Below are 22,289 nucleotides of genomic sequence, written 5' to 3'. Positions count from 1 at the left end.
TTGTGGTCAGTCTGTCCTGGGTTGTGGTCACTCCTGTCCTGGGCTGTGGTCAGTCTGTCCTGGGCTGTGGTCAGTCTGTCCTGGGGTTGTGGTCAGTCTGTCCTGCGGTTGTGGTCACTCCTGTCCTTGGCTATGGTCACCACCGTGTCCCAATGGTCACCTCCAACCCCAGGACCCCAAATTTTTCTTTATGCCCCCAATTCCGTCCTCCGTTGCCATAGCAACGCCCCCATAGCAACCGTTACCCAGCAGCGCCGCGTTGCCGAGGCAACAGCCCCGCCCCCTTGGCGTTAAACCACGCCCCTTCCCGTTACCACGGCAACAGCCCCCCCTTGGCGGGAAGCGCACCCCGGTTACCTTGGCGACAAGCCCCGCCCTTTTCCGTTGCTATGGAAACCCCCGCCCACTCCGCGGGAAACCTCTCCCCTGACCACGCCCTTTTTCCCCGTCGCCATGGCGACACGCCGCGCCCCGGCGCATGCGCGGTGACGTCACACCCGGAAGCGGCGGGCCCGGCGCGGCGCTGCCGGAGGCGCGGAGCGGCCCCGTCCGACCCCCCCCGACCCCCGGGACCCCTCCGGGACCCCCTCCCGGACCCCCCCCCCGACCCCTCCCCGGCCCCCGGCCCCGGCGTCGGCCGCGGCCCCTCCCCCGGTACACGGCGCCATGGTGAGCGGGGGGCGCGGTGGGGGGGGTGGCAGTCACGTGGCTGGGGAGGGGCGGTCACGTGGGGCGGGAAATGGGGGGGAGGGGCGGGGTGGTCGTGACCTCGGGTGTGACCTTTGACCACGTGACCTCGGGATCCCACGGTGGGGGGTGGGTGGGGGGGGCGGGCAAAGGCCCCGAGCCCCTCCCGGCGGCCACGTGACTCGCCAGGCCCCTCCCCCCACCGCGGGACCCCTCCCTTACCTGGTCCCCAACCCCAAAATCCCCCCAAAAATCCATTCCCAGACCCCAAATCCATCCCAAAATCCTCCCAAGATCCCCCCAAAACTCCATTCCCAGAACCCAAAATCCATCCCCAAATCCCCCCAAAAATCCATTCCCAGACCCCAAATCCCCCCAAAATTCCCCCAAAAATCCATTTCCAGACCCAAAATCCATCCCAAAATCCCCTCAAAATCCCCCCAAAACTCCATTCCCAGACCCCAAAATCCATCCCCAAATCCCCCCAAAATCCCCCCAAAATCCCCCCAAAACCCCATTCCCAGACCCCAAATCCCCCCAAAATCCCCCCAAAACTCCATTCCCAGACCCCATATCCCCCCAAAATACCCCCCAAAACTCCATTCCCAGACCCCAAATCCCCCCAAAATTCCCCCAAAAAATCCATTTCCAGACCCAAAATCCATCCCCAAATCCCCCCAAAATCCCCCCAAAAATCCATTCCCAGACCCCAAATCCATCCCCAAATCCCAAATCCCCCCAAAATCCATTCCCAGAACCCAAAATCCATCCCCAAACCCCAAATCCCCCCCAAAATCCATTCCCAGAACCTAAACTCCATTCCCAGACCCCAAATCCCCCCAAAATCCCCCCAAAACTCCATTCCCAGACCCCAAATCCATCCCCAAACCCCAAATCCCCCCAAAATCCCCCCAAAACTCCATTCCCAGACCCCAAATCCATCCCCAAACCCCAAATCCCCCCAAAATCCCCCCAAAACTCCATTCCCAGACCCCAAATCCATCCCCAAACCCCAAATCCCCCCAAAATCCCCCCAAAAACTCCATTCCCAGACCCCAAATCCATCCCAAAATCCCCCCAAGATCCCCCCAAAACTCCATTCCCAGAACCCAAAATCCCCCCAAAACTCCATTACTAGAACCCAAAATCCATCCCCAAATCCCCCCAGAATCTCCCCCCAAAATCCGTTCCCTGAACCTAAAATCCATCCCCAAACCCCAAATCCCCCCAAAATCCCCCCAAAACTCCATTCCCAGACCCCAAATCCCCCCAAAATCCCCCCAAAACTCCATTCCCAGACCCCAAATCCATCCCCAAATCCCCCCAAAATTCCCCCAAAAATCCATTTCCAGACCCCAAATCCATCCCCAAACCCCAAATTTCCCCAAAATCCATTCCCCAGACCCCAAATCCCCCCAAAACTCCCCCAAACTCCCCTAAAACCACACAAAATCCCCGCCAAATTCACTTAATTTCCCCCAAATCCCCCCAAACTCCCAGAAGTCCCCCTTAAATCCCCGCAAACTCCCAAAATCCCCCCAAAACTCGCTGAAATCCCCCAAATCCTAAAAAAACTCCCCCAAATCCCCCTAAAATCCCCCAAAACTCCCCGAAATCCTCCCCAAACCCTGTCCCAGTCCCTCCCAGTGACCCCAAAACCCTGAAAAATCCCCCCAAAACTCCCCAAAATCCTCCCTAAAACCCCCTCCAATCCCTCCCAGTGACCCCAAAACTCTGAAAAATCCCCCAAAACTCCCCAAAATCCTCCCTAAACCCCCTCCAATCCCTCCCAGTGACCCCAAAACTCTGAAAAATCCCCCCAAAACTCCCCAAAATCCTCCCAAACTCCCTCCCAGTCCCTCCCAGGGACCCCAAATCCCTGAAAAAATCCCCCCAAAACTCCCCAAAATCCTCCCCAAACTCCCTCCCAGTCCCTCCCAGTGACCCCAAAACTCCCCAAAATCCCCCCAAAACTCCCCAAAATCTCCCAAAATCCTCCCCCAAACCCCGTCCCAGTCCCTCCCAGTGACCCCAAATCCCTGAAAAATCCCCCCAAAACTCCCCAAAATCCTCCCCAAACCCCGTCCCAGTCCCTCCCAGTGACCCCAAATCCCTGAAAAATCCCCCCAAAACTCCCCAAAATCCTCCCTAAACCCCCTCCAATCCCTCCCAGTGACCCCAAAACTCTGAAAAATCCCCCCAAAACCCTGAAAAATCCCCCCAAAACTCCCCAAAATCCTCCCCAAACCCCGTCCCAGTCCCTCCCAGTGACCCCAAATCCCTGAAAAATCCCCCCAAAACTCCCCAAAATCCTCCCCAAACCCCGTCCCAGTCCCTCCCAGTGACCCCAAATCCCTGAAAAATCCCCCAAAACTCCCCAAAATCCTCCCTAAACCCCCTCCAATCCCTCCCAGTGACCCCAAAACTCTGAAAAATCCCCCCAAAACCCTGAAAAATCCCCCCAAAACTCCCCAAAATCCTCCCCCAAACTCCCTCCCAGTCCCTCCCAGTGACCCCAAAACCCTGAAAAATCCCCCCAAAACCCTGAAAAATCCCCCCAAAACTCCCCAAAATCCCCCCAAAACTCCCCAAAATCTCCCAAAATCCTCCCCAAACCCGGTCCCAGTCCCTCCCAGTGACCCCAAAACCCTGAAAATCCCCCCAAAACCCTGAAAAATCCCCCCCAAATCCCCCAAAATCCTCCCCAAACCCCCTCCAAGTCCCTCCCAGTGACCCCAAATCCCCCTAAAATCCCCCAAAACCCTGAAAAATCCCCCCAAAACTCCCCAAAATCCTCCCTAAACCCCCTCCGAGTCCCTCCCAGTGACCCCAAATCCCCCTAAAATCCCCCAAAACCCTGAAAAATCCCCCCAAAACTCCCCAAAATCCTCCCTAAACCCCCTCCGAGTCCCTCCCAGTGACCCCAAATCCCCCTAAAATCCCCCAAAACCCTGAAAAATCCCCCCAAAACTCCCCAAAATCCTCCCCGAACCCCGTCCCTGTCCCTCCCAGTGACCCCAAAACCCTGAAAAATCCCCCCAAAACCCTGAAAAATCCCCCAAAATCCTCCCCAAACCCCCTCCCGCTCCTTCCCAGTCCATCCCAGTCCCCCCCAGTGACCCCCCAGCCCCCCCAGATGCGGTTCATGCTGCTGTTCAGCCGTCAAGGGAAACTGAGGCTGCAGAACCCCCTGGTTCCAACCCCAAAACTCTCTCAATTCTCCTCAAAACTCCTCCAAAACTCCCCCAAATCCTTCCAAAACTCCCCAAAATCCTCCCTAAACCCCCTCCCAGTGACCCCAAAACTCCCCAAAATCCCCCAAAACTCCCCAAAATCCTCCCCAAACCCCCTCCCAGTCCCTCCCAGTGACCCCAAATCCCCATAAAATCCCCCCAAAACCCTGAAAAATCCCCCCAAAATCCTCCCCAAACCCGGTCCCAGTCCCTCCCAGTGACCCCAAAACCCTGAAAAATCCCCCCAAAACCCTGAAAATCCCCCCAAAACTCCCCAAAATCTCCCAAAATCCTCCCCAAACCCCGTCCCAGTCCCTCCCAGTGACCCCAAAACCCTGAAAAATCCCCCCAAAATCCCCCAAAATCCTCCCCAAACTCCCTCCCAGTCCCTCCCAGTGACCCCAAATGCCTGAAAAATCCCCCCAAAACTCCCCAAAATCCTCCCTAAACCCCCTCCAATCCCTCCCAGTGACCCCAAAAACTCTGAAAAATCCCCCCAAAACCCTGAAAAATCCCCCCAAAACTCCCCAAAATCCTCCCTAAACCCCGTCCCAGTCCCTCCCAGTGACCCCAAAACCCTGAAAAATCCCCCAAAACTCCCCAAAATCCTCCCCAAACCCGGTCCCAGTCCCTCCCAGTGACCCCAAAACCCTGAAAAATCCCCCCAAAACTCCCCCAAATCCTCCCCAAAACCTCGTCCCAGTCCCTCCCAGTGACCCCAAAACCCCCAAAATCCCCCCAAAACCCTGAAAAATCCCCCCAAAACTCCCCAAAATCCTCCCCAAACTCCCTCCCAGTGACCCCAAAACCCTGAAAAATCCCCCCAAAACCCTGAAAAAATCCCCCCCAAAACTCCCCAAAATCTCCCAAAATCCTCCCCAAACTCCCTCCCAGTCCCTCCCAGTGACCCCAAATGCCTGAAAAATCCCCCCAAAACTCCCAAAATCCTCCCCAAACCCCCTCCCAGTCCCTCCCAGTGACCCCAAATCCCCATAAAATCCCCCCAAAACCCTGAAAAATCCCCCCAAACCCCATCCCAGTCCCTCCCAGTGACCCCAAAACCCTGAAAATTCCCCCCAAAACTCCCCAAAATCCTCCCCAAACCCCCTCCTGCTCCTTCCCAGTCCATCCCAGTCCCTCCCAGTCCCCCCCAGTGACCCCCCAGCCCCCCCAGATGCGGTTCATGCTGCTGTTCAGCCGTCAAGGGAAACTGAGGCTGCAGAACCCCCCTGGTTCCAACCCCAAAACTCTCTCAATTCTCCTCAAAACTCCTCCAAAACTCCCCCAAATCCCCCTAAAATCCCCCAAAACTCCCCAAAATCCCCCGAAATCCTCCCCAAACCCCCTCCCGCTCCTTCCCAGTCCCTCCCAGTCCCCCCCAGTGACCCCCCAGCCCCCCCAGATGCGGTTCATGCTGCTGTTCAGCCGTCAAGGGAAACTGAGGCTGCAGAACCTCCTGGTCCCAACCCCAAAACTCTCTCAGTTCTTCTCAAAACTCCTCCAAAACTCCCCCAAATCCTTCCAAAACTCCCCAAAATCCTCCCTAAACCCCCTCCCAGTGACCCCAAAACTCCCCAAAATCCCCCAAAACTCCCCAAAATCCTCCCCAAACCCCGTCCCAGTCCCTCCCAGTGACCCCAAATCCCTGAAAAATCCCCCCAAAGCTCCCCAAAATCCTCCCCAAACTCCCTCCCAGTCCCTCCCAGTGACCCGAAAACCCTGAAAAATCCCCCCAAAACCCTGAAAAATCCCCCCAAAACTCCCCAAAATCCTCCCCAAAATCCTCCCAAAATCCTCCCCAAACCCCGTCCCAGTCCCTCCCAGTGACCCCAAATCCCCCTAAAATCCCCCCAAAACTCCCCAAAATCCTCCCCAAACCCCGTCCCAGTCCCTCCCAGTGACCCCAAAACCCTGAAAAATCCCCCCAAAACTCCCCAAAATCCTCCCCAAACCCCCTCCCGCTCCTTCCCAGTCCATCCCAGTCCCCCCCAGTGACCCCCCAGCCCCCCCAGATGCGGTTCATGCTGCTGTTCAGCCGCCAAGGGAAACTGAGGCTGCAGAAGTGGTACCTGGCCACGGCCGACAAGGACAAGAAGAAGATGGTGCGGGAGCTGATGCAGGTGGTGCTGGCCAGGAAACCCAAAATGTGCAGTTTCCTTGAGTGGAGGGACCTCAAGGTGGTCTACAAGAGGTAAAACCTCCCCCCAAAAAAATTCCAAAAAATGAGTTTTGGTCGCCTAAAAAAAAATTTGGAAGAAAAAACCGCCTCATGTCCAAAAAAAAAGGGTTTTCGGAGAAAAAAAAACAATTTTCTGACTCAAAAATGGCAGGGTTGACCATGATGGGTTGATCTTGATGAGTTGACCATGATGAGTTGACCATAGTTGGGTTGACCATGGTCGCGTCGGCCATGGTTGAGTTGACCATGGTCGAGTTGACCATGGTTGAGTTGACCATGGTTGAGTTGACCATATTTGGGTTGACCATGATGATGTTGACCGTGGTTGGCTTGACCATGGTTGGGTTGACCATGATGGGTTGACCACAGTTGGGTTGATCATCGTCAAAGTGATTGTGCTGGGTTGACCATGATGAGTTGACCATGGTTGCCTTGACCATGCTTGGGTTGACCATGATGGGGTTGACCATGGTTGGGTTGATCTTCATGAGTTGACCATGATGAGTTGACCATAGTTGGGTTGACCATGGTCGAGTTGACCATGGTCGAGTTGACCGTGATGGGTTGACCGTGGTTGGGTGCACCACGGTGGAGTTGATTGTGTTGGGTTGACCGTGATGGATTGATCATGGTTGGCTTGACCATGGTTGGGTTGACCACGGCTGGATTGATCTTCATGAGCTGACCATGGTTGGGTTGATCTTCATGGCTTGACCGTAGTTGGGTTGACCATGATGGGTTGACCATAGTCAGTTGATCAAGGTTGGCTTGACCATGGTCGGGTTGACCATGATGGATTGATCATGGTTGGCTTGACCATGATGAGTTACCATGACGGGTTGACCATGGTCAGTTGATCATGGTGGGGTTGACCGTGGTTGGGTTGATCTTCATGGGTTGACCATGGTTGGGTTGACCACGATGAGTTGACCATGCTTGGCTTGACCATGGTGACACCTGGGGTCTCCTTGGGGCCATGTCCCCCATGCCCCGGTGGGTTTTGGTGGCTGTGGGGACATCCCCACCTCGACGTTGTCCCCCAGGTACGCCAGCCTCTACTTCTGCTGCGCCATCGAGGGCCAGGACAACGAGCTGATCACGCTGGAGCTCATCCACCGCTACGTGGAGCTGCTGGACAAGTACTTCGGCAGCGTGAGTGGGGACACGGCCCGGGGGGACACCGCGGGGACAGCCCGGGGTCTCCAGGGACACCTCAGGGACATCCTGTGGTCATCAGGGACATCTCAGGGTCATCAGGGGCTCCTCGGGGTCATCAGGGACACCGTGGGGTCATCAGGGTCATCAGAAACATCTCAAGGACATCAGGGTCATCAGGGACATCCTGAGGTCATCAGGGACACCTCAGGGGACATCTCAGGATCTCCACCTCAGGGTCATCAGGGACACCTTGAGGTCACCAGAAACATCTCAGGGTCACCGGGGCACCTCGAGCTCACCAGAAACATCTCAAGGACATCAGGGACACCTCAGGGTCATCAGGGACACCTTGGGGTCACCAGAAACATCTCAGGGTCACCGGGGCACCTCGAGCTCACCAGAAACATCTCAAGGACATCAGGGTCATCAAGGACATCCTGAGGTCATCAGGGACACTTCAGGGACATCTCAGGGTCTCCAGGGACACCTCAGGGTCATCAGAGACACCTTGGGGTCACCAGAAACATCTCAGGGTCTCCAGGGGACACCTCAGGGTCTCCAGGGACACCTTGGGGTCACCAGAAACATCTCAGGGCCACCGGGGCACCTCGAGCTCACCAGAAACATCTCAAGGACATCAGGGTCATCAGGGACATCCTGAGGTCATCAGGGACACCTCAGGGACATCTCAGGGTCTCCAGGGACACCTCAGGGTCATCAGGGACACCTTGGGGTCACCAGAAACATCTCAGGGTCACCGGGGCACCTTGAGCTCACCAGAAACATCTCAAGGACATCAGGGACACCTCAGGGTCTCCAGGGACATCTCAGGGTCATCAGGGTCACCTCAGGGACATCTTGGGGTCACCTCAGGGTCACCAGAAACATCTCAGGGTCATCAGGGACACCTCAGGGTCTCCAGGGACACCTTGGGGTCACCAGAAACATCTCAGGGCCACCGGGGCACCTCGAGCTCACCAGAAACATCTCAAGGACATCAGGGTCATCAGGGACATCCTGAGGTCATCAGGGACACCTCAGGGACATCTCAGGGTCTCCAGGGACACTTCAGGGTCATCAGGGACACCTTGGGGTCACCAGAAACATCTCAAGGACATCAGGGACACCTCAGGGTCTCCAGGGACACCTCAGGGTCATCAGGGTCACCTCAGGGACATCTTGGGGTCACCTCAGGGTCACCAGAAACATCTCAGGGTCATCAGGGACACCCTGGGGTCACCAGGGACACCTCACAGTCACCAGAAACATCTCAGGGTCATCAGGGGACACCCTGGGGTCACCAGGGACACCTCACAGTCACCAGAAACATCTCAGGGTCATCAGGGACATCTCAGGACACCTCAGGGACACCCTGGTGTCACCAGGGACACCACAAGGACATCCTGGGGTGATCAGAGACACCTCAGGGGTCACCAGAAACATGTCAGGATCATCAGGAACACACCTGGGCCACCCCAAAGTTCTCCAGGAGCCCCTCAAGGCCACCTGGGCCACCCCAAAGTTCTTCAGGAAGACCCCAAGGCCACCCCAAAGTTCTCCAGGAGCCCCTCAAGGCCATCCAGGGCCACCCCAAAGTTCTCCAGAAAGACCCCCAAGTGCCACCAGGAGCCACCCAACGTCCCCTACGGCCACTTCCGCCCCCATGACCCGAGCGGTCCCGAACTGGGGGTGTCCCCCGGGTGTCCCCAAGCGAGCGGTGACCTCCTGGCCAGGTGTGCGAGCTGGACATCATCTTCAACTTCGAGAAGGCCTACTTCATCCTGGACGAGTTCGTGATGGGCGGCGAGATCCAAGACACCTCCAAGAAGAGTGTCCTCAAGGCCATCGAGCAGGCGGACCTGCTGCAGGAGGTGGGGACACCCCAAAAATCCCAAAAAAATCCACCGGGAGGGGTTGGGGACACCCCAAAATCCAGGGGAGAACTTGTAGGGTCATGGTGGCCCCAAAAATCCTTCACGGACCATCCATGGGATGGTGGTGACCCCAGAAATCCATGGAGGTTCTTGTAGGGTCATGGTGGCCCCAAAAATCCTTCATGGACCATCCATGGGGTTGTGGTGACCCCAAAAATCCATGGAGGTTCTTGTAGGGTCATGGTGGCCCCAAAAATCCTTCATGGATGATCCATGGGATGGTGGTGACCCCAAAAATCCATGGAGGTTCTTATGCGGTCATGGTGGCCCCAAAAATCCTTCACGGACCATCCATGGGATGGTGGTGACCCCAGAAATCCATGGAGGTTCTTGTAGGGTCATGGTGGCCCCAAAAATCCTTCATGGACCATCCATGGGATAGTGGTGACCCCAAAAATCCATGGAGGTTCTTGTAGAGTCATGGTGGCCCCAAAAATCCTTCACGGACCATCCATGGGGTTGTGGTGACCCCAAAAATCCATGGAGGTTCTTGTAGGGTCATGGTGGCCCCAAAAATCCTTCATGGACCATCCATGGGATGGTGGTGACCCCAAAAATCCATGGAGGTTCTTATGCAGTCATGGTGGCCCCAAAAATCCTTCACGGACCATCCATGGGATCGTGGTGACCCCAAAATCCACAGGGACCTGCTGCAAATGGGGGGGACACACCAAAAATCCCCGAAATTCCACCGGGAGGGGTTGGGGACACCCCAAAATTCAGGGGGAACCTTGTAGGGTCATGGTGGCCCCAAAAATCCTTCATGGACCATCCATGGGATGGTGGTGACCCCAAAAATCCATGGAGGTTCTTGTAGGGTCATGGTGGCCCCAAAAATCCATGGAGGTTCTTGTAGGATCATGGTGGCCCCAAAAATCCTTCACGGACCATCCATGGGATCGTGGTGGCCCCAAAAATCCAAGGAGGTTCTTGTAGGGTCATGGTGGCCCCAAAAATCCTTCAGGGACCATCCATGGGATGGGTCACCCCAGTGTCACCCCGTGTCACCCCACATGTCACCCTGTGTCACCCCAGTGTCACCCCCATTGTCACCCCAGTGTCACCCCCAGTGTCACCCAGTGTCACCCCCGTGTCACCCCCAGTGTCACCCCCAGTGTCACCCCCGTGTCACCCCCAATGTCACCCCAGTGTCACCCCCAGTGTCACCCAGTGTCACCCAGTGTCACCCAGTGTCACCCCCAGTGTCACCCCCAGTGTCACCCCCGTGTCACCCCAGTGTCACCCTTTTGTCACCCAGTGTCACCCCAGTGTCACCCCAGTGTCACCCAGTGTCACCCACATGTCACCCAGTGTCACCCAGTGTCACCCCCAGTGTCACCCCAGTGTCACCCCAGTGTCACCCCCAGTGTCACCCCATGTCACCCAGTGTCACCCCCAGTGTCACCCCCAGTGTCACCCCATGTCACCCCCAGTGTCACCCCCAGTGTCACCCCACATGTCACCCCAGTGTCACCCAGTGTCACCCAGTGTCACCCTTTTGTCACCCCAGTGTCACCCCAGTGTCACCCCAGTGTCACCCCCAGTGTCACCCAGTGTCACCCCTGTGTCACCCCAGTGTCACCCAGTGTCACCCCCAGTGTCACCCCCAGTGTCACCCAGTGTCACCCCATGTCACCCCCGTGTCACCCCCAGTGTCACCCCCAGTGTCACCCCCAGTGTCACCCAGTGTCACCCCATGTCACCCCCGTGTCACCCCCAGTGTCACCCCCAGTGTCACCCAGTGTCACCCTTTTGTCACCCCAGTGTCACCCCCAGTGTCACCCCAGTGTCACCCCCAGTGTCACCCCAGTGTCACCCCACATGTCACCCCCAGTGTCACCCCAGTGTCACCCCGTGTCACCCCCAGTGTCACCCAGTGTCACCCCCCATGTCACCCGTGTCACCCCAGTGTCACCCAGTGTCACCCCCAGTGTCACCCAGTGTCACCCCCAGTGTCACCCAGTGTCACCCGGTGTCACCCCCCTGTCACCCTTGTGTCACCCCCAGTGTCACCCCCAGTGTCCCCCCCAGTGTCACCCAGTGTCACCCCCGTGTCACCCCAGTGTCACCCCAGTGTCACCCCCATGTCACCACAGTGTCACCCCCAGTGTCACCCCCAGTGTCACCCAATGTCACCCCAGTGTCACCCCCAGTGTCACCCAGTGTCACCCCCAGTGTCACCCCAGTGTCACCCCAGTGTCACCCAGTGTCACCCAGTGTCACCCCCAGTGTCACCCCCAGTGTCACCCCAGTGTCACCCAGTGTCACCCAGTGTCACCCCCAGTGTCACCCCAGTGTCACCCAGTGTCACCCCAGTGTCACCCCCAGTGTCACCCCAGTGTCACCCCAGTGTCACCCCCAGTGTCACCCCAGTGTCACCCCAGTGTCACCCAGTGTCACCCCAGTGTCACCCCCAGTGTCACCCCCAGTGTCACCCAGTGTCACCCCCAGTGTCACCCCAGTGTCACCCAGTGTCACCCCAGTGTCACCCCCAGTGTCACCCCCCAGTGTCACCCCAGTGTCACCCCCAGTGTCACCCAGTGTCACCCCAGTGTCACCCCCAGTGTCACCCCCAGTGTCACCCAGTGTCACCCCCAGTGTCACCCCAGTGTCACCCAGTGTCACCCCAGTGTCACCCCAGTGTCACCCCCAGTGTCACCCCAGTGTCACCCAGTGTCACCCCAGTGTCACCCCCAGTGTCACCCCCAGTGTCACCCCCAGTGTCACCCCCAGTGTCACCCCCAGTGTCACCCCAGTGTCACCCCACATGTCACCCCCAGTGTCACCCCAGTGTCACCCAGTGTCACCCCGTGTCACCCCCAGTGTCACCCAGTGTCACCCCCCCATGTCACCCGTGTCACCCCAGTGTCACCCAGTGTCACCCCCAGTGTCACCCAGTGTCACCCCCAGTGTCACCCAGTGTCACCCGGTGTCACCCCCCTGTCACCCTTGTGTCACCCCCAGTGTCACCCCCAGTGTCCCCCCCAGTGTCACCCAGTGTCACCCCCGTGTCACCCCAGTGTCACCCCAGTGTCACCCCCCATGTCACCACAGTGTCACCCCCAGTGTCACCCCCAGTGTCACCCAATGTCACCCCAGTGTCACCCCAGTGTCACCCAGTGTCACCCCAGTGTCACCCCAGTGTCACCCCAGTGTCACCCAGTGTCACCCAGTGTCACCCCCAGTGTCACCCCCAGTGTCACCCCCAGTGTCACCCAGTGTCACCCCAGTGTCACCCCCAGTGTCACCCCCAGTGTCACCCCAGTGTCACCCCCAGTGTCACCCAGTGTCACCCCAGTGTCACCCCCAGTGTCACCCCAGTGTCACCCAGTGTCACCCCCAGTGTCACCCCAGTGTCACCCAGTGTCACCCCAGTGTCACCCCAGTGTCACCCCCAGTGTCACCCCAGTGTCACCCAGTGTCACCCCAGTGTCACCCCCAGTGTCACCCCAGTGTCACCCCAGTGTCACCCCCAGTGTCCCCCCCAGTGTCACCCAGTGTCACCCCCGTGTCACCCCAGTGTCACCCCAGTGTCACCCCCATGTCACCACAGTGTCACCCCCAGTGTCACCCCCAGTGTCACCCAATGTCACCCCAGTGTCACCCCAGTGTCACCCAGTGTCACCCCCAGTGTCACCCCGTGTCACCCCCCAGTGTCACCCCCGTGTCACCCCCAGTGTCACTGCAGTGTCACCCCAGTGTCACCCAGTGTCACCCCAGTGTCACCCCAATGTCACCCCACATGTCACCCCAGTGTCACCCCAGTGTCACCCCAGTGTCCCCCCAGTGTCCCAGTCACCCCAGTGTCACCCCAGTGTCACCCAGTGTCACCCAGTGTCACCCCAGTGTCACCCCAGTGTCACCCAGTGTCACCCCCAGTGTCACCCCAGTGTCACCCCAGTGTCACCCAGTGTCACCCAGTGTCACCCCCAGTGTCACCCCAGTGTCACCCAGTGTCACCCCCAGTGTCACCCAGTGTCACCCCAGTGTCACCCCAGTGTCACCCAGTGTCACCCCAGTGTCACCCCAGTGTCACCCAGTGTCACCCCGTGTCACCCCCAGTGTCACCCCAGTGTCACCCCAGTGTCACCCCCGTGTCACCCCCGTGTCACCCCATGTCACCCAGTGTCACCCCCAGTGTCACCCCAGTGTCACCCCAGTGTCACCCAGTGTCACCCCCGTGTCCCCGTGTCATCCCAGTGTCACCCCAGTGTCACCCCCGTGTCACCCAGTGTCACCCCCCAGTGTCACCCCCGTGTCACCCCCAGTGTCACCCCCGTGTCACCCAGTGTCACCCCAGTGTCACCCCCCAGTGTCACCCAGTGTCACCCAGTGTCACCCCCAGTGTCACCCAGTGTCACCCCAGTGTCACCCCCAGTGTCACCCCCAGTGTCACCCCCCAGTGTCGGTGTCACCCCCAGTGTCACCCCATGTCACCCCAGTGTCACCCCCAGTGTCACCCCAGTGTCACCCCAGTGTCACCCCCAGTGTCACCCAGTGTCACCCCAGTGTCACCCAGTGTCACCCCCAGTGTCACCCTGTGTCACCCCCAGTGTCACCCTCGTGTAACCCCAGTGTCACCCCCGTGTCACCCCAGTGTCACCCCAGTGTCACCCCAGTGTCACCCCGTGTCACCCCAGTGTCACCCCCAGTGTCACCCCAGTGTCACCCCGTGTCACCTCCAGTGTCACCCCAGTGTCACCCCAGTGTCACCCCCGTGTCACCCTCGTGTAACCCCAGTGTCACCCAGTGTCACCCCAGTGTCACCCAGTGTCACCCTTGTGTCACCCCCAGTGTCACCCCCAATGTCACCCCCAGTGTCACCCCAGTGTCACCCCAGTGTCACCCTGTGTCACCCCAGTGTCACCCCCAGTGTCACCCCGTGTCACCCTGTGTCACCCCCAGTGTCACCCTCAGTGTCACCCCCAGTGTCACCCAGTGTCACCCCAGTGTCACCCAGTGTCACCCCCGTGTCACCCCCAATGTCACCCCAGTGTCACCCAGTGTCACCCCAGTGTCACCCAGTGTCACCCCAGTGTCACCCCAGTGTCACCCCATTGTCACCCTGTGTCACCCCCAGTGTCACCCCAGTGTCACCCCCAGTGTCACCCCAGTGTCACCCCAGTGTCACCCTCCCTATGTCCCCCCCAGACACGTGACACCCCCCCAGTGTCCCCAAATGTGTCCCCAAATGTCCCGCCCCAGAACCCCCCAAATTTCGGGGTTCACCCCCTCCCTTCCCCCCCGAATTTTAGGGTTGGCTCTGCCATTTTCTCCCCCAAATTTCGGGGTTCACCCCCCAAATTTTGACATTGGATCACCCCCAGCACCCCCCAAATTTTGGGGTTCTGTGCCCCCAAATTGGGGGTTCACCCCCCCTTTCCCCCCAAATTTTGGGGTTCTGTCCCCCCAAATTTTGGGGCTCAATCCCTACCAAAATTTTGGGGTTCACTCTCCCCTTTGCCCCCCCAATTTTGGGGTTTGACCCCCTAAATTTTGGGGTTCACCCCCCCTTTCCCCCCAAATGTTGGGGTTCTGTCCCCCAAAATTTTGGGGCTCGATCCCCCCAAATTTTGGGGTACAGCCGCCCTTTCCTCACCCAAATTTTAGGGATCCGCTCCCCCCTTTCCCCCTCAAATTTTGGGTTCAGCCCGCCAAATTCAAGCCCAGCACCCCCCAGATTTTGGGGTTCATTCCCCGTTCCCCCCGAATTTTGGGGTTGTGCCCCCCCACTTTATCCCCCAGATTTTGGGGTTTGTCCCCCCACCACAAATTTGGGGGTTCACCCCCCCTTTTCCCCCAGATTTTGGGGTTCTGTCCCCCCAGATTTTGGGGCTCAATCCTACAAATTTCGGGGTTCGCTCTCCCCTTTGCCCCCCAATTTTGGGGGTTGACCCCCCGAATTTTGGGGTTCACTCCCCTCTTCCCTCCAAATTTTGGGGTTCTGTCCCCCAGAATTTTGGGCTCGATCCCCCCAAATTTTGGGGTACACCCGCCCTTTCCCCACCCAAATTTTAGGGGTCCACTCCCCCTTTCCCCCTCAAATTTTGGGGTTCAGCCCGCCAAATTCAGCCCAGCACCCCCCCAAATTTTGGGTTCACTCCCCCTTCCCCCCCGAATTTTGGGGTTGTGCCCCCCACTTTATCCTCCAGATTTTGGGGTTTGTCCCCCCACCACAAATTTGGGGGTTCACCCCCCCTTTTCCCCCCCAAATTTTGGGGTTCTGTCCCCCCAGATTTTGGGGCTCAATCCCTACAAATTTTGGGGTTCGCTCTCCCCTTTGCCCCCCAATTTTGAGGTTTGACCCCCCAAATTTTGGGGTTCACCCCCCTTTCCCTCCAAATTTTGGGGTTCTGTCCCCCAGAATTTTGGGGCTCGATCCCCCCAAATTTTGGGGTACACCCGCCCTTTCCTCACCCAAATTTTAGGGATCCGCTCCCCCCTTTCCCCCTCAAATTTTGGGGTTCAGCCCGCCAAATTCAGCCCAGCACCCCCCAAATTTTGGGGTTCACTCCCCCGTTCCCCCCCCTGATTTTTGGGGTTGTGCCCCCCCACTTTATCCTCCAGATTTTGGGGTTTGTCCCCCCACCACAAATTTGGGGGTTCACTCCCCCTTTCCCCCCAAATTTTGGGGTTCTGTCCCCCCAAATTTTGGGGCTCAATCCCTACAAATTTGGGGTTCGCTCTCCCCTTTGCCCCCCAATTTTGGGGTTTGACCCCCCAAATTTTGGGGTTCACCCCCCTTTCCCCCCAAATTTTGGGGTTCTGTCCCCCAGAATTTTGGGGCTGGATCCCCCCAAATTTTGGGGTACACCCGCCCTTTCCCCACCCAAATTTTAGGGGTCCACTCCCCCCTTTTCCCCCTCAAATTTTGGGTTCAGCCCGCCAAATTCAGCCCAGCACCCCCCAAATTTTGGGGTTCACCTCCCCCCCCTCGAATTTTGGGGTTCACTCCCCCCCGAATTTTGGGGTTCACTCCCCCTTCCCTCCCGAATTTAACCCCTTCTTTCCTCTCACAGGAGGACGAATCCCCCGGAGCGTCCTGGAGGAAATGGGGCTGGCGTAGCCCCCCCCCAACCCGAATTTTGGGGACCCCCCCCCCCCCCAAATTTTGGGGGACCCCCCCCAAATTTTGGGGACCCATCCCCATGGGACCAATCCCAGCCTGGAGAAGAACGGGGTGTGGGGGAGGGGTCACCCCCCTATGGCCCCCCCAAAATGTAAATATATCTATAAGGGGGGGGTCCCCACTATTTTTTTTTTTGGGTAGGGGGGGTTCCCCAAAATTTTTTTTGGGGGGGGGGTGGGTTCCCCAAATTTTTTTTTGGGTTGGGGGGGAGGGGACCCCAATTTTGGGGTTCCCCTCCCCCCCCAAAATTTGCCTCAATGTTTTTTTTTGGTTTTTTTTTTTTGGGGTGGGTGGGGAAATCTTTGAAATTTTTCCTCCCCAAATTTTTTGGGGACCCCCCCCCCCCCAAAAATTTTTAGGGACCCCTCCCCCCCCTCAATTATGGGACCATGGCGCAGCCCCCACCCCCCCCCAAAAAAAAAACCAAAAAAACCCCAAAATTTGGAATAAAATCAGTGGAGACTCGAGATGCGCTGTGTGATTTTTTGGGTTATTTTATCCATTTTTGGGTTATTTTATCAATTATTTGGGTTATTTTCTATTTTTTGGGGGTTTATTTTGTCCATTTTTGGGTTATTTATCAATTTTTGGGGTTATTTTGTCTTTTTTGGGGGCTTTATTTATCATTTTTGGGTTATTTTATCTTTTTTGGGTTATTTTATCAATTTTTGTGGTTATTTTATAATTTTTGGGTTATTTTATCAATTTTTGGGGTTATTTTCTATTTTTTTGGGGTTATTTTATCAATTTTTGGGGTTATTGTCTCATTTTTTGGGGTTTATTTTTATCATTTTTTGGTTATTTTATCAATTTTTGGGTTATTTTATCAATTTTTGTGGTTAATTTTATAATTTTTGGGTTATTTTATCAATTTTTGGGGTTATTTTCTATTTTTTGGGGTTATTTTATACAATTTTGGGGTTATTGTCTCATTTTTTGGGGTTCTTTTATCCATTTTTTTGGGTTATTTTATCAATTTTTGGGGTTATTTTATCATATTTTGGGGTTATTTTATCAATTTTTGGGGTTATTTTGTCTATTTTGGGGGTTATTTTATCCATTTTTTGGGTTATTTAATCAATTTTTGGGGGTTATTTTATCATTTTTGGGGTTATTTTATCAATTTTTGGGTTATTTTATCAATTATTTGGCTTTTTTATCAATTTTTGGGTTATTTTATCAATTTTTGGGGTTATTTTCTATTTTTGGGGGTTATTTTCTCCATTTTTTGGATATTTAATATTTTTGGGGGGTATTTCATTTATTTTTGGGGTTATTTTGTCTTTTTTGGGCGTTTATTTTATCATTTTTTGGTTATTTTCTATTTTTTGGGGGTTATTTTGTCCATTTTTTGGATATTTAATCTTTTTGGGGCGTATTTCATCCATTTTTGGTGTTATTTTGTCTTTCTTGGGGGTTTAATTTATCAATTTTTGGGGTTATTTTCTATTTTTTTGGGTTTATTTTATCATTTTTGGGGTTATTTTATCAATTTTTGGGCTTATTTTCTATTATTTGGGTTATTTTCTATTTTTTGGGGTTATGTTTTCCATTTTTGGGATATTTAATCCTTTATTTGGGGTTATTTTTTCCATTTTTGGGATATTTAATCCTTTTTTTGGGTTATTTTTTCCATTTTTGGGGTATTTCATCTTTTTTTCGGGGGTATTTTGTCTTTTGTGGCGTTATTTTATAATTTTTTGGGGTTATTTCATCCATTTTTGGGGTATTTCATCTTTTTTGGGGGGGTATTTCATCCATCATTGGGTTACTTTATCTTTTTGGGGGTTATTTCACCCCTTTTTGGGGTAATTTTCTCTCTTTTTCAGGCCATATTTTCTCTCTTTGGGGGTATTTTTCCTTTTTTGGGGTTTATTTGACCCTTTATTTGGCTTTATTTCACCCCTTTTTTGTGGTAATTTTACCCTTTTTTGGGGTAATTTTTCTTTCTGGGCTAATTTATTCTCTTTTTGGGGGTATTTTTCTTTCATTTGGTTTAATTCACCCCTTTTTGGGGTCATTTTTTTTCTCTTTTTGGTGTACTTTAATCTCTTTTTCTGGGGTATTTTTCCTTTATTGGGTTTATTTTACCCTTTATTTGGTTTATTTTTACCCTTTCTGTGCTGATTTTGCCCCTTTTTGGGCTCATTTTTTTCTCTTTTTGGGGGTATTTTTCCATTATTTGGGTTTATTTTCCCCTTTTTGTGGCGATTTTAACCCTTTTTGGGCTCATTTTTTTTCTCTTTTTGGGTTATTTTGATCCCTTTTTTTGGGGCTGTTTTATCCTGGGGGGTCCGAATTTGCCCCGGGGGGAGGGGGGCAGGAGAAGCCCCCCACCCCCCCCAAAAAAATGGGAGTAACTCGTACTAAAATAGTCGCTTTTATTCGTTAGCAAAATTAGTGATTGGGGGGTTATTTACAGGCAACCCCCCCCGAGGGGAACTGGGATGGAACTGGGACAGACTGGGATGGGACTGGGACAGACTGGGAGGGACTGGAAGGGCCTGGAGCTGGGACTGGGAGAGACTGGGAGGGACTGGGATGGGACTGGGAGGGACTGGGAAGGACTGGGAGAGACTGGGGGGAACTGGGAGGGACTGGGATGGAACTGGGAGGGACTGGGAAGGACTGGGAGGGACTGGGAGGGACTGGGAAGGACTGGGAGGGACTGGGAGGTCTCTAGAGCTGGGACTGGGAGAGACTGGGGGGAACTGGGATGGAACTGGAGAGACTGGGAAGGACTGGGAGGGATTGGGAGGGGGCGGGGGCTGGAACTGGGGGACTGGGAGGGACTGGGAAGGAACTGGGAGAGACTGGGGGGAACTGGGACAGACTGGGAGGGACTGGGAAGGGCCTGGAGCTGGGGACTGGGAGAGACTGGGGGAACTGGGAAGGACTGGGATGGAACTGGGAGGGACTGGATGGAACTGGGAGGGACTGGGACAGACTGGGAGGGACTGGGAGGTCTCTGGAGCTGGGACTGGGAGAGACTGGGGGGAACTGGGAAGGACTGGGATGGAACTGGGACAGACTGGGATGGGACTGGGACAGACTGGGAGGGACTGGGAAGGGCCTGGAGCTGGGACTGGGAGAGACTGGGGGGAACTGGGAAGGACTGGGGGGGAACTGGGAAGGACTGGGATGGGACTGGGAGGGACTGGGAGGGACTCGGAGGGGGCGGGGGCTGGAACTGGGGGACTGGGAGGGACTGGGAAGGAACTGGAGAGATTGGGGGGAACTGGGAGGGACTGGGATGGAACTGGGAGGGACTGGGAAGGCCTGGAGCTGGGACTGGGAGAAACTGGGGGGAACTGGGAAGGACTGGGATGGAACTGGGAGGGACTGGGACAGACTGGGAGGGACTGGGAGGTCTCTGGAGCTGGGACTGGGAGAGACTGGGGGGGACTGGGATGGGACTGGGATGGAACTGGGACAGACTGGGAGAGACTGGGGGAAACAGTGGGAAGGACTGGGATGAACTGGGAGGGACTGGGAGGGACTGGGGCGGAAGAGTGGGAAACTGGAGCCGGGACTGGGCAGAACTGGGATTAACTGGGAGGGACTGGGGCGGAAGAGTGGGAACTGGAGCCGGGACTGGGATTAACTGGGAGGGACTGGGGCGGGCAGAACTGGGATTAACTGGGATTAACTGGGAGGGACTGGAGGGACTGGGGCGGAACAGTGGGAAACTGGAGGCGGGACTGGGCAGAACTGGGATTAACTGGGAGGGACTGGGGCGGAACAGTGGGAAACTGGAGCCGGGACTGGGCAGAACTGGGATTAACTGGGGCGGAAGAGTGGGAAACTGAGCCGGGGACTGGGCAGAACTGGGATTAACTGGGAGGGACTGGGGCGGAACAGTGGGAAACTGGAGGCGGGACTGGGCAGAACTGGGAATAACTGGGAGGGACTGGGGCGGAAGAGTGGGAAACTGGAGCTGGGACTGGGCAGAACTGGGATTAACTGGGAGGGACTGGAGGGACTGGGGCGGAACAGTGGGAAACTGGAGCTGGGACTGGGCAGAACTGGGATTAACTGGGAGGGACTGGGGCGGAAGAGTGGGAAACTGAGGCGGGACTGGGCAGAACTGGGATTAACTGGGAGGGACTGGGAGGGACTGGGGCGGAAGAGTGGGAAACTGGAGGCGGGACTGGGCAGAACTGGGATTAACTGGGAGGGACTGGGGCGGAAACAGTGGGAAACTGGAGCCGGGACTTGGCAGAACTGGATTAACTGGAGGGACTGGGGCGGAACAGTGGGAAACTGGAGATGGGACTGGGATTAACTGGGATTAACTGGGAGGGACTGGGGCGGAAGAGTGGGAAACTGGAGCCGGGGACTGGGATTAACTGGGATTAACTGGGGCGGAAGAGTGGGAAACTGGAGCGGGACTGGGCAGAACTGGGATTAACTGGGAGGGACTGGGAGGGACTGGGGCGAAGAGTGGGAAACTGGAGGCGGGACTGGGCAGAACTGGGATTAACTGGGAGGGACTGGGGCGGAAGAGTGGGAAACTGGAGCCGGGACTGGGCAGAACTGGGATTAACTGGGAGGGACTGGGAGGGACTGGGGCGGAACAGTGGGAAACTGGAGGCGGACTGGGCAGAACTGGATTAACTGGGAGGGACTGGGGCGGAAGAGTGGGAAACTGGAGCCGGGACTGGGCAGAACTGGGATTAACTGGGAGGGACTGGGAGGGACTGGGGCGGAACAGTGGGGAACTGGAGGCGGGACTGGGCAGAACTGGGATTAACTGGGAGGGACTGGGGCGGAAGAGTGGGAAACTGGAGCCGGGACTGGGCAGAACTGGGATTAACTGGGAGGGACTGGGGCGGTAGAGTGGGAAACTGGAGCTGGGACTGGGCAGAACTGGGATTAACTGGGAGGGACTGGGAGGGACTGGGGCGGAACAGTGGGAAACTGGAGGTGGGACTGGGCAGAACTGGATTAACTGGGAGGGACTGGGGCGGAAGAGTGGGAAACTGGAGCTGGGACTGGGCAGAACTGGGATTAACTGGGAGGGACTGGGAGGGACTGGGGCGGAACAGTGGGAAACTGGAGGTGGGACTGGGCAGAACTGGGATTAACTGGGAGGGACTGGGAGGGACTGGGGCGGAAGAGTGGGAAACTGGAGCCGGGACTGGGCAGAACTGGGATTAACTGGGAGGGACTGGGGCGGAACAGTGGGAAACTGGAGCCGGGACTGGGCAGAAACTGGGATTAACTGGGGGTGGGAACTGGAACCGTGAGACTGGGACAGGACGGGGGGTGGGGACTCTACAGTGGGAACTGGGACAACTGGGAGGACCCAACTGGTGGCACTGGAACCACCCTGGGCTGGGGAGGGGGCAACACAACCCGAGCACGGGGGAGGGGTTTTTTTTTTTTGGGGGGGAGCGCGGGGGTTTTTGGGGTGCCCCCCTCACGGATACCCCCGGGGGGGCTCCCCAAAACCCTCTCCAGATATTTCTCCATCTGGCGGTCCCTCAGCGGGGGCGGGGGGCGCCGGGGCGGGGCCGGCAGGAAAGTCCTCGCCGGGAGCTGCTCCGGTGGCCGGATCCGCGATTTCGGGTGGCCGGCCGAGGCTTCGGGGGGCTCTCCATGGCCACCACGCCCATGCCGGCCATGGCCAAGCCCAGCCCGGCCTCCTCCTTGCGCTTCTGCTCCACGTCGTGGATGATGTCCACCACGTCGTCGGCCGGCAGGTGCAGCTTGCTGGACAGCTCGATCAGCTGGTCGATGGTGCCGGGGGTCCAGCTCGTCCACCTCGGCCGGATCCTGCGGCGACACCTCCTCGGAATCGCCGGCGGCCACCTCCTCCTCCTCCGACGCCGCGATCCGGTTGCCCCGCGCCGGCATGCGGTGGCCGCGCGCCGGGAGGAACTCGTTGTCTTCCAAGCCGCCGTTGCCGTCGAGGTCGTTGGCGGTGTCCGTCGAAGCCAGCCCCTGATCTTGAAGTCGCCGTTGGC

General features: G+C 56.5%; 1 protein-coding gene across 1 annotated transcript; it reads left to right on the top strand.

Annotated features, from left to right (window-relative positions):
* The first annotated feature begins 586 nt into the window (after window positions 1-586).
* LOC137466272 (AP-1 complex subunit sigma-1A-like) lies at window positions 587-16,257 on the top strand. The gene is given in 6 exon segments (XM_068178071.1): window positions 587-669; window positions 5,933-6,111; window positions 7,143-7,251; window positions 8,991-9,128; window positions 16,211-16,217; window positions 16,220-16,257. Coding segments are annotated over 6 exon segments (474 nt in total). The 5' UTR covers window positions 587-666.
* Window positions 16,258-22,289: the final 6,032 nt, after the last annotated feature.

Source organism: Anomalospiza imberbis, unplaced genomic scaffold (genome assembly GCF_031753505.1).
Source record: "Anomalospiza imberbis isolate Cuckoo-Finch-1a 21T00152 unplaced genomic scaffold, ASM3175350v1 scaffold_172, whole genome shotgun sequence".
Classification (NCBI taxonomy): Eukaryota; Metazoa; Chordata; class Aves; order Passeriformes; family Viduidae; genus Anomalospiza; species Anomalospiza imberbis.
Note: the sequence above shows the minus strand (reverse complement) of the source record. Positions and strands in the feature narration are given on the sequence as shown.